At 44.8% G+C, this 12,473-nt stretch overlaps 1 protein-coding gene across 4 annotated transcripts in view; it reads left to right on the top strand.

The window, feature by feature from the left end:
• The window catches only part of ADAMTSL3 (ADAMTS like 3), a 229,846-nt gene that overhangs the window by 210,278 nt on the left and 7,095 nt on the right, over positions 1-12,473 (top strand). For 3 of the 4 annotated variants that reach the window (XM_053271888.1, XM_053271889.1, XM_053271887.1), the window contains 4 exons: positions 6,498-6,680; positions 7,289-7,408; positions 8,143-8,355; positions 12,092-12,275. In XM_053271888.1, coding sequence (XP_053127863.1) covers positions 6,498-6,680; positions 7,289-7,408; positions 8,143-8,355; positions 12,092-12,275 — 700 coding nt within the window. The remainder of the gene's footprint in view (positions 1-6,497; positions 6,681-7,288; positions 7,409-8,142; positions 8,356-12,091; positions 12,276-12,473) is intronic. The other variant, XR_008311388.1, reaches the window with a different exon arrangement.

Genomic DNA, 12,473 nt, shown 5'->3' with positions numbered 1-12,473 from the left:
GGTTGCTAATGTATTGCAGGTTTATTTTATATTATTTGATGTTCCTTCCTCTCTGGGGTCATCTTCAATAACAAATTAGGCTATATACTAACATTAACATATCCTGATGTGGTTTTGGTTCCCTATCTCATAACCTCACCAACATAATGATCACTAAGTAATGGTTTAGCTTGACAAAAACACAAATTAATTCCCACCCTAATTAGTGCATTTCATTAGGATAATTATTAGAAGAGTTATTTCTACTAATGTGTTGCCACTTTTCCTTTGCAGTTTAGAATAAAAGATTATCTGCTAATTATAGGAAGCACCTTTTAAGTGGCCTGCAGCTATTAAAAATATAATAACAAATGAACATCCTTTGATGTTCACTCACAATCAGTGTTAGGAGCTTTCCCTAATATTAAGGAAAGATCCACATTCTGTTTCTGGCTGTATATCTGTCGTGTTACAGCACAGCTGCTTTAAACAAAAAACAGCCCTGGTGTTTTTTAGAATTGGGAGTGGATAACTTTGATTTAGAAATTCCTCCTAAAATTATTGAAAACTGGAGACTGAAGCATTAAAGGAAACTGAGTGAAATAATTATAGGAGATTGGGATGAATATATTATGCATGGTGCACCACCTACAGGTTGGAAGAAATAAGTCCATATCTAATAGGACACATTACATCTTCATTATAGGGATGTACACAAAACCGGTTTGTCCGGTTCAATTTGAGTCTGAACTGGGCTCGAACCGGGCATGTTCGGTTATGGCACCCTGAACCTGGCTCTGCTCAAATCTGAACTGGGTTTGGGCCCTGTTCAGGTTGAACAGGTTTGGGCCCTGTTCGGGGGTGCCAGGGATGGTTTTTTGGGGGGAAATGGCAGATTTACTGCCTCTGAGGCCTCAAGGGGTGTTGCTGTGGCCACGAGGGGGGGTGTCTCCCGGGGTTCCCCCTCCCCCTTCAGCCTCTCCCCAGTCTCCCACAGGCCATTTTGGCCCTCTTCGAGCTTGCGGTGGCCATTTTGGAGGCTGCCACACGTGCACACAGGCCTCCAAAATGGCCACCTCAAGCTCAGAGAGGGACATAAAAAGTGAGTGGCACACAGGGACATCTTAATGGTATCGTTTGTAATGACTGCAAGAGATCTAACTTATGGACCTCGATTTGAACCAAATTTAGTCCAGCTGTAGAGACAGTGAAAGGGAAGTAGGCTGATTAGTTCTTCCTAGAACAAAGGAGCCCAGAGCAGTGTACAAGGTTATTTTTATCCTCACAACAACCCTGTGAGGTAGGTTAGGCTGAGAGATGAGCGACTGGCCCAGAGTCACCCAGCAAGTCTCATGGCTGAATGGGGATTTGAACTTGGGTCTCCCCAGTCCTAGTCCAGCACTCTAAGCACTATTCTGCACTGTCCCCTCTAACACCCTGCGCTGTGGTCTGCTTGCATCCCAGCATGGACACGGTAGCTCTTTCAAGGAAAGAAAAGGCCTCTTTCTTGTTCTCTCTGCCATTCGGGAACTCTTCTCCATGGGTAATTCACTTGCTTTCATCAGTTCTGTAGGGAAGCTGTCACAGGAGAAATGAGCGAGCGCAGCCGCGTGTGTAGGGCTGATGATGTCGCTCAACAGGCAGCAATACTTGCAAACGGAGTGGCAATATTTCACACCATTAGCAATAAACAGGCCTTGCCACTTTCAAAGTTGAATTCCCTGAAACGTGTGTACTGACAGGCAAATCATCAAATTAGGGGGGAAATGTTCCTGGTAAATTAGATCTTGAGCTTATGGGCCATGCAAGAAAAGAAAGCTAAATGCAGCCCACATAAATATGGGAAATGTTGATGTTAAAAACAATTTCTATTCCCATGTTTTCCATTGAAAAATCCAGAAATAGTAGTCTGGGCAAGGCTTCGGGAGTTTTCAAAAAGTGAAGGTAGAAAAATAGATACTCTCGAAAATAGCAGGAACATTCCGCTAAAGTTGTTCATCCAGAGACAGAGGTTTGCGGCAGTCTACAAATATAATAAATACATAAATAGATAAATAAGAGTTGTACAAAATAGCTTGAAATGTGAGCCATACATTATGTTCAACACTTGTACAATCCGTGTACACTATACACAGTATACAGATCTATGCAAGTACAGTTGTTCACATATTATGTTGAATGCAGGTACAGTACACTTCCTAGCTCTGTTCTGCTTCTCACGGCGCCTGTGCCAGGTACACTTCAAGACCACTTTCTGATGGGTAATGTTTTATGATGAACCAGACCAAAGCTTTTCATTACCCCGTCAGATTTCAATACCAACGTACACTTTTGTGATGGGTCTTTTTTGTGATGGACAAGGTCAAAAAAATTTATTACCCTGTCAGATTTCAATGCCAGGGCAATTTTTATGGCGGAGTAGATGGAAGTGAAAGCTGGATTTCAAAGAAGCAAGATAGAGAATATTGACACTTTTGAACTTTGGTGCTGGAGAAGACTTTTGAGGATACCGTGGACAGCCAGGAAAACAAACAAATGGATCATAGAACAAATCAACCCAGAATTTTCACTTGAGGCACAAATGGCCAGAGTAAACTATGTTTACAAAGTATGAACTATCATACTTTGGGCACATTATGCAAAGACCCAGCTCCCTTTGAGAAATCTATAATGCTGGGAAAGGTTGAAGGAAAGAGAAGAGGATGACCAGCAGCAAGGTGGATGGACTCAATGACAACAGCAATGAATGCACCACTGAGAGACCTAAAAGGCCAAGTTGAAGATAGATCATCCTGGAGAGACTCTATCTATGTGGTTGCTAAGAGTCGACACTGACTTGATGGCACTTAATCAATCAATCAATCAGACTGGCTGTATTCAGTGCCCAACACAGCATCACTCCAGTGACTGTTGCTGGCATCTCCCTTGTTGTGTTTATTTTCGGACTGTGAGCAACTTTGGGAACAGGAAACCACCTCCTCCTCCTCCTCCATATGTAAACTGCTTTGAGAATGGGTTTTTTTGGTTGAAAGCTGGTATATAAATAATGCTAGTAGTAGATGGACTCAGTAGAAAGGTCATAGCTCAGTGGTAGAGCATCTGATTTGCATGCAGAAGGTTCAGGACTGGGAAAGACTCCTGCCTAAAAATGGGAGAGCTACTGCTAGTCAGTGTAGAAAATATTGAGCTAGATGGACCAGTGGTGTGATTCAGTACAAGGCAGCTTGCTATGTTCCTATGATGGAAAAGGCCGCCTTCCTCGTGCACACCCCCTGCTCCTGCACTAGCAGAGGAACACAGAGAAGGTCCCTAGCACTGAATGGTGTTCCCGAGCAGGTTTGCATGGGGGAGTGGTTCATGCATAGGGGTCGTCCACCCAGACAGCCTATGGGTTCTCCCTAGCTACAGTATGAATGCCTCTGAACCTTATTTAGGAAGCAAAGACTCTCTCAAGACTCTTCAACCTCTCTAAAAAAATATATTGTTATCCTCCCTCCTCATGTGTCCAGGATTTAGGGTCTAAGGTCCTGCAGGCAGCATGAAATGATTCTATGCTAAGGATGTTGGGCTTTGAGCTGCAGTAGGATTGAAGTTCTCAACCATTAACCTTGTGAACAATATCATTTTTTGTTACTGTTGGTTTCTGCTTCGTTGCATCTTCACGCAACAATTTCGACTCACTCAAGCTGTCTTGCGTGGCTTCCTTAACTTCTGTGTGCTGCAAACAGGGCTTCCTGAGTAACTTTGGGAAACATAGCATGGATGAAGAATTTAAACTCTAGCTGAGAATGGTGCCAAAGCTCTGGCTGAAAGTATGTGGGTTGAAACCACAAAAAGGGCTTGAAATCAAGTCGCTTCCTAATTGGAAGAATTCTTCTCCAAGAGGGGCTAAGTTGTTTCTCTTTCTCTGCAATGTTTATAGTATCTGCCGTTTGAATTATGGTCTGCTCCAAGGCGCTTTCCAGATTAGACCCTACAATGGGGTCATGTCATATCTCGGAAGTGTGCTTCCACACTTCCTGCATTGTGACACTGCAGTCCCTACATGGACAGCAGGGTGCTGTTCACATTTCCAATGCCTTGTTTCAAATTTAATCGCTGCGATATAGAGCTAGAACATTGTATATCTGGCATAAAAAAGTTACTGGTTTTTCGGGTGGTTAGTTTCCGCGAAACGGCTCCCCCTGCTGTTTACATTTCAAATGCGACTTGCCCGGACGGAGGCATTTTGCTGTTGTTGAGCAGCTAGTCTGGAAAGCGCCCAGGAGGGGCTACGTTGTTTCTCTTTCTCTGCAGTGTTTATAGTATCTGCCATTTGAATTATTTGTCCTTCTAGTATTCCACTATTGTAAAATGCACGGAAACAGACTTTTGAGCTTAAAATGGCCACTGTTAAAGTTGAGATCCACAGCAAGCCTGTTAGGGTAATTACTTTCTGATGACTTTTTGATGGACACTTTTTATTTTCCCTAAAATAGCAATCTCAAAAAAAATTAAATCTGGTTTGCATTATGTTGAGAAGAGAACCTGAGGTGTGGACAGAAAAGTGCTAAGCTTCTGATTGAAATGCTGACGTTCCTCTCTCAAGGATCATTCCACATCATAAAGAAACTGCCTGTAAAGCAATTTTGTGAAATAGTCTGTGGGGGGGAAGAGAGAGAGTTGAATTAGTATTCAGGCTGGCATCTAGTTCCAAGGATCTAATATTTTAGGCATCACAGTAGCCACCAAGTTCTTCTAGTACTCTGGAATGTTCAGCAGGTTGCCTGGTGTGCAAAATATTGCAGCTGGGATGCTATTGTGCTGTGCCAAAGCAAAACAGTATGGCAGTTCACATTATCGACGTTAGGACAGGAGAAGCCTCCCACCCTAATTTGGAAGCTTTGTGCAGTTCCATTTGCTGATTGTCTGTTGGTTAAAAGCAGAGTTGGAGGTGCCATCCATGCTCATGGGTTAAGCAGCAGCTAAGTCGGAGGGCCCCTTCCTACCCAGCCGCTGTACCCAGCTTCTGAATGAAATTGGTCCTCTGAACCAGCTATTGCTTAGCCCATGATCACAGACAGCGCCTCTGTCCTGTCGTAAACCTGTCAGGCTAATCAAACAATATATCAGCAGATGGAGCGAAGCAGGCAAAAGGTCAAAAGGAGAATTTCAGAGCCAAGCAGTAAGCAATTTCCAAAGCACAGCCAGTCTGAGCCGTTACACTATCCAGTCGTTCAAACCAAGTCGAATTCCACAGAGTCCAAATGCTCCTGAGTCAGAGCACAGTCAAAACAAGCAGGAACACAGCTGGGTAGCTCACCAAAGCATAACGTTGCTACCAGCAATATGGCTGAGGTGAAGCCGTCTTAAATAGACTGAAGCCATGTGCTCTCAATCATGGGTCCCTGACTCAGCAGCTCTCCTTGTTAGTCGAGCCGTTCTGCTCGTGCATCTCCTTATCTCCTCCTCTCTCTTCAACTGACGCCTCTCTACAGCTGAGATCAGCTGTGCCTCCTCCACAGGAGTTGTCGTACTAGGCCCTGTTTCTTTTTCAATGTCCCATGAGTCGGTCCCACTTGCCTCTGCAACTTCTTGCCTTTGAGGTTGCTGCACTCCCTCCTCCACTGTCACACTGCCTGCCTCCTCCTCATCCTCAGAGTCTGACAGCATGCCCATGATATGTTCTTGGTTTTAACTGGCTGAGGATTAGCAAACAGGAGCATGAAAGACAGGATAACACCTTTTCTTTCACTGCTCTTTTTAAAAATTATTTATTTTCCAGGAACAGATATACAGTGAAAATAACACACACCATTATAAAGAAGTTCACAAATGATTAAAGTTAGACATGCTTCAAAAGCAATCCAATAATTCTAGACCGTTTAAAATACAGATAAGAGCTCAAAACATTAAAAGTATAAACTAAAAGTTTGACTAGACAGGTGTGTTTTCAGATCCTTCCTAACAACATCCAGAGAAAGGGAGGCTCTAATTTCGTTAGGAAGTGCGTTCGAAAGGGAGGAGTACAAAAAGGAAGTGTCTTGCGCGCACACACACACACACACTGCCCCAATCCTGGCATCCCTGCAGCTTGTATTGACATTTTAACAAACGCACTCACACGAGACCAAGCAGCATTACTAAGGCCATGCCTAGTTTTGACCTCAGTAGCATTGCAGAGAATTCTCTATTTAGAGCTTTTGAAATTTCTGCTCATAAAGATGTGGTGTGAAAAAGAGGATATTATTAAAGATGGCTTTTCTTTGCAACAGTGAGTGGTAGCTTGGGTTACTTTAATAAAATATGAATGATCTCTTTTGCTTGACAAGTTTTCTAAATGGTTGACAATCCTATGTATAAGCAATAACAATGCTACGGTTCTCTCTCTCTCTCTCTCTCTCTCTCTCTCTCTCTCTCTCTCTCTCTCTCTCTCTCTCTCTCTCTCTCTCTTTGTACTTCCCTACTGTGATGGACCTTGGAATAGTTATTTTTGAGTAAGCATTTGTTTGTAGGTTTTAATTTTTTTTTCACTCCAGGGCTTCCCCAACCAGATGTCACTTGGATTCTGAATGGGAGTTCCCCAAGAAACCAGTTTCCCACCGCGGAGAATGGCTCCTTACTCCTGAGGAACATTTCCCATGAAAATGCCGGAACGTACATGTGTACGGCCACCAATGCTCTTGGAAAAGCTGTAGCCGCTACTGTCCTTCAAGTGGCTGGCAAGTATAAAGTCTTTGCTGTGAAGCGATAACGCCTGTTTTGTGGGATGTGCACGAACAGCTTGTGCAGGTGGGACAGGGAGCGTTTCCCTTTAAAAGCAAGTGAGCAGGTCCTTACTTGCTCCGTTGCTGCCCCGCCACATTTTTGGGTGCGGTGCTCACTCTACCAAAGTTCCCTGCAGCCTCCACATGGCTGCCATGCTTGTGCATGCTGATGCCTTATGCAGGCTGCAGGGAATGGTGCTGCAGCTGCGCATGGCCTTTGAGCAACACCCAGAAGAGCAACACCCAGAAAAGCAGCAGGGCGGCAGCAGAGCAGGTAATCTGTAACTATCAACTATTTAGGGTAGTGAGATCTAAAACAGATTGTGAGGAGCTTCATATGGATCTCTCCAAACTGGGTGAGTGAGCAACAGAATTCCAAATGTGGCTGAATGTACAGCTCATTGAAAGTGTCGCGTGTGCATTTTAAAAATATCATCAGCATAAACATGTTTCTTTATGATTGGTGTGGATGGATCTAGTAAAATGTCAGGCTGTTGGATTAAAACATTCCTTTGGTCTTATTCCTGTGAGGCACAAGGACATAAATGCATTTTTCTCTTCAGAGCGAAGGGTTCTGGCGTCTAACAATGGATCGTCCAGCAACAATCGGAGGAAGCGCGTCCTCATGGCATCTGGAATTGGCACCAATCTTAGTGTGGCGCTTGGGGATCTGCTGAGGATAGGTATGCCTCCCACAAGAGCCCCGAGATTGTGGAATGCGCTCCCTGCTGAGACATGATCCTCCCCATCTCTGGCAGTTTTCAAAAAACACCCGAAAAACCCATCTTTTCACCCAAGCTTTCTCAGCTTCATAAATTCTTAGGTTTTAATTTCTGATTTATTTTTAAATTGTTAAATTGTTTTTAGTTTTTATATATATTTTAACTTGTTTTATGCTATTGTTTTATTATTAACCCAGAGACGAAGGTTTGGAGCGGAGTACAAATTTGAAAATAAATAAATACATAAAATAAGTACTTCTTAGTATTGAAAGAGGGGCACCATTAAGGAGGATGGGAGCATTAGTTCCCTCCTCTTGAACTTCAGACCACATGTAATTATTCCTTAACACCACCTTTATTTCTGGTTATTACGAAGCACAAAAACCCCACACGTGACACTCCTAAAGTACAATGGTTGACGATGTCCAGCCTAATGAGGACAGAAGACGTCGGCGCTGCCATTGCGGTGGACGTGGAAGCAGATGTTTCTGTCTGGCAGTTTTAAAGCCGTGGCCATATGATTTCCCCCATTTTTTCAAATGGGGGAAACTGTGGAGAAACCACTGTTGATGGACTGAGACTCCTACACTTAATTGGCTGAAATGTCTAAGCGGGGGACTGCCCTCTTGCTCCTTTCCTTCATAGAGAATCCCAGGGTTTTAGGAAAATGAGATGATAATGTCCTTGCTTTCTAGGTTGCCCGGTACATCCTAGTACAAAGAATACAATTCGCTGGTTCTTCAAAAACCAACCTATTGAAGAAATTCAAGGCTTCATTCACAGAATCCTGGTTGGGGGTCGTATTCTAGAGGTCAACATCACCTCTGGCCAGTTTTCCGGGCAATACAGATGTTGGGCATCATCAACCGTGAAGCCATTGTCTGTTTGGGTAAATGTCAAGAAGGAAGGTTTGTTGAAAATTCCATGACAAAATTCTTACGCTTTAATTGTCTAGTGTGAGTGTTTTGAGACTTAACTGTTTTGACAGCTTAAGAATGCAATTAGATGCCAGACCCATGGCTGCTGCCAAAAATGCCATCTCCTTGTCTGTTTCTCTCTGTAACTCTTAGGGAAACTCACTGTGTGTCATGATGTCATCATGCTGGTCTTGTGTTAGGGAGGGAGCATGAATTATCCCCTTTGCTAAGCAGGGTCCCCCCAGGTTTACATTTGGATAGGTGACTGCACGCTAGTGTTCTCTGATATAAGATAACCCTTATGGGGATGGGGCTGCAGCTCAGTGGTAGAGCATCTGCTTGCATGCAGCAGGGTCCCAGGTTCACTCCCTGGCATCTCCAGGTAGGGCAGGGAAAGACTCCTGCCTGAATCCTTGAAGAGCCACTGCCCGTCACTGCCTGTCAGACCAGGGCTGCTCAACTTAGGCCCCTCCTGCTGATGTTGGCCTACAACTCCCATAATCCCTGCCTATTGGCCACTGTGGCTGGGGATTGTGGGATTTGTCCAAAAACAGCTGCAGGGCCAAAGTTGAGCAGACCTGGTGTAGACAATACTGAGACAATAGATGGGTCTGACTTGGTATAAGGCAGCTTTGTGTGTTCCTGTGAGTTTCCCCACCTCTGCCTGATACCATTAGCTGCCATTGGTAAATGGGGAGAAACTCACAATATGAGAACATCACATCATCATGTGGTGACTTGTATTAGGCATTGCAGGCAAGCGGGGGACCTGTTGAAAACACAGGGATGCTGTTGTTCGCAGCAGCTCCATCTCTTCTGTAACATCCAGCTCTGCCATTATTTATGCAGAATTGTAGTAGCTGTGATACTTCAGGACCTAGGATAGCTCCAGGGAGTTGCTCAGTGGTAAAGTAAAGTTGTGCCATTAAGTTGATGTCGGCTTATCGAAATCTGGGAGGAAAATGGAGAGCCCAGCACCCAGCCCTGCATTAAGCAATGTGGCGAGGGCAACCACAGCTCTGTTTTGGCATTTGTGGGTGGGGCTCACCTGGAGGTAATTTTTACTCACCACCAGTGCTGGCAGCTTAGAAGAAGGCTGGCAGTTTTTACTCACCACCAGTGCTGGCAGCTTAGAAGAAGGCTGGCAATCAGGCAGTGTTGGGCAGTCGACAAGACGCTCAATTTGCAGTGGGTTGCTCAGACTGAGAAATTCAGGGCAGAACCAGCAGTTTTATAGGACCAGGAAGAATCTTATTGGCCCCTTGTGTTGCCTGAATTAAGTTGGTCCCTGCAGTACCACCTCTGGCCATCTGTAGTGGCGGTGCTGAAGTGCCACAGAGGCTAGTGATTTCCCTCCTCTGAGGCAGAGAGAGTAAGGCACCTGACTGCTGCTGTCAGAGTGTCTGATTTGAGACTTCAGGTGGCAGGAGCAAGGGGTTTCACTTGAGGAAGTTCAGCAATGGGTAGGTGACGAATATTTGATGATTATCATTTACTCCTTGGCGTCTGTATAGAGAGGCCTTTCCTTTTCAGCTGCTGGCGTTAGTTTGGGATCACATGTTGAGGTGGTTCATTATTTAAGCACCTTAAATGTTAAAAACATTGCTAGAGGGGAGGTTTTTACATGGTGGGCGCTTGGAGAGTACCCCTTTGCAGTGTCTTCACAGCAAAATCAATAATACTGTCTGCCCGTCACACTTGCACTCAGTAAATTTTAACCATTTCTGCTTTGAAAAGGGCCCTTCTGTATTATTCTAAGAAAGCCAGAAGTAATAAGGAAACGCTGAAAACCAATAAGTTACAGAATTCATTATGTGCCATGGGAACGAGACTGTGGACACAGCTGGGAGCGATCAATTATACTTGGATATTACAGGACCAACAGCTCCCACCCCCCAAGGAAACGCCTGTGACTCCTGTGATCACATAAAAATCTGTCAACATTGTATAGTACTTCATCTTTTAAATTATGCCTGAAAGGGGGCAGGGCAGAATCACTGTGAACTGTAATTGGGAGTGGGGAAAGCAATGGTATTTTTTCCCCTTCTTGCCTTGGTATTTGGGCACTCCAGATTTCTGCTAAGTATTATAATGATGCCAGGAGGTCATGATGAGCTGGTTGTAGGATACACCTGCTGTACAGGTGTATGATTATAAAATGTCATCAGAACATATTATAATATAAGCACAGCCCTGCTGGATCAGGCCCAAGGCCTATCTAGTCCAACAACCTGTTTCACACAGTGGCCCACCAGATGCCTCTGGGAAGCCTACAGACAAGGAGTGAGAGCATGCCCTCTCTCCTACTGCTCCTAAGCTGCAACTGGTATTTAGAGGCATCTTGCCTCTGAGGCTGGAAGTGGCCTAGAGCCACCAGGACTAGCAGCCATTGATAGTCCTCTGTGACTTTGTCTAAATCCCTTTTAAAGCCATCCAAGCTAGTGGCCATCACCACATCCACTGGCAGAGAATTCCATTTGGTAATTATGTGCTGTGTGAAAGAGTGCTTCCTTTTGTTGGTCCCAAATTTCCTGGCAAACAGTTTCATGGGATGACCCCTGGTTCTAATGTTGTGGGAGAGGAAGAAAAACTTTTCTCTGTCCACTCTCCCTAAAAGTAAAGTGTGCCGTCGAGTCAGTGTCGACTCCTGGTGACCACAGAGCACTGTGGTTGTCTTTGGTTGAATACAAGAGGGGTTTACCATTGCCATCTCCCGCACAGTCTGAGATGATGCCTTTCAGCACCTTCCTATATCATTGCTGCCTGATATAGGTGTTTCCCATAGTCATAGGTGTTTCCCAAACATACCAGCGGGTATTCAAACCGGCAACCTCTGGCTTGCTAATCAAGTCATTTCCCCGCTGCGCCATTAGGTGGCTGCCACTCTCTCTACTCTGGACATAATTTTATAATCCTCTCTCCTATCTCCCAAATGAACTCAAATGGGTGGTGTCAGATCAAGGCCCCATCTTCCCCACCCCACCCCACCTCCACACAGAGAGAGCATCAACATTCTTTTGCCTCTTTCATTATAGGCATCTTTTTGCTGAGTTGATGGCCATTGGGAAGCCCAATGATACCACTCATGAAGGCAGTTCACACCATCAACACTAGGGTAGGAGAAGCCTCCTACACTAATTCTGGAGCTGGGTACGCTCCTGATTGTTGATCATGGATTAGATAAAAACACGCTTGGAGACTGAGAGCTTGACCAGCTGGGTAGGATGAACATGCCCGGCCCAGATTCTGTCCTCAGCTTCTGAACAAGGTCAACAAATTGTCCTATCCAGCTGAGATAGATCTAACTTGGTATAATGCAGCTCTCTATGTACCCTGAAGCTGCAAATGTATCTCCTCCCATTTCATGGGAGGAGAGCTGGTCCTGTGGCAGCAAGCACAAATTGTCCCCTTTGCTAAGCAGGGTCCACCCTGGTCTGCATTTGAATAGGAGACTCCATGCGTGAGCACTGTAAAATGTTCCCCCTTAGGGGATGGGCCACTCTGGGAAGAGCATCTGCATGCAGAAGGTTCCAAGTTCACTCCCTGGCATATAAGGCTGAGAGAGACTCCTGCCTGCAACCTCGGAGAAGCCGCTGCCAGTCTGTGTAGACAATACTGAGCTAGATGGACCAAGGGTCTGACTCAGTAGAAGGCGACAGCTTCCTATGTTCCTATATTTGAGGCATAAATCCTGCCCCTCACTCTTGTTTTCTTTTTCTTTTGACAGGTCATAGATGGGAGCTTGGGGAGTGGAATCCTTGCTCTGCCACTTGTGGGAACTTGGGGAGGCAGTTCCGAAGACTACAGTGTGTGAACGCCAAGGAGCAAAGAGTTAACAAGTCCTTCTGTAAAGAAAGTCAGAAACCAGTTGCCCCTTATCAGACCTGCAACGTCCGTGATTGCCCTGGCAGGTACGCCTCTTCCGACAACGCTCTCTTCCAGCATTCCTATGCTTATTCTGTTCTTATTATTTATCTGCAAAATGTGACAGAGCACTTCAAGTAATTTTCATTTTGACTAAAAAGACAAAAACCTCTTACAATGTTTAAGAAAACTGCCATAAAATAGACTTGAAAAACATCTTAACACTTTTAAAAAGCATTTTAAAA

This window comes from Hemicordylus capensis, chromosome 10 (assembly GCF_027244095.1).
Source record: "Hemicordylus capensis ecotype Gifberg chromosome 10, rHemCap1.1.pri, whole genome shotgun sequence".
NCBI classification, from domain to species: domain Eukaryota; kingdom Metazoa; phylum Chordata; class Lepidosauria; order Squamata; family Cordylidae; genus Hemicordylus; species Hemicordylus capensis.
This window is presented reverse-complemented; position numbering and strand designations above follow the sequence as displayed.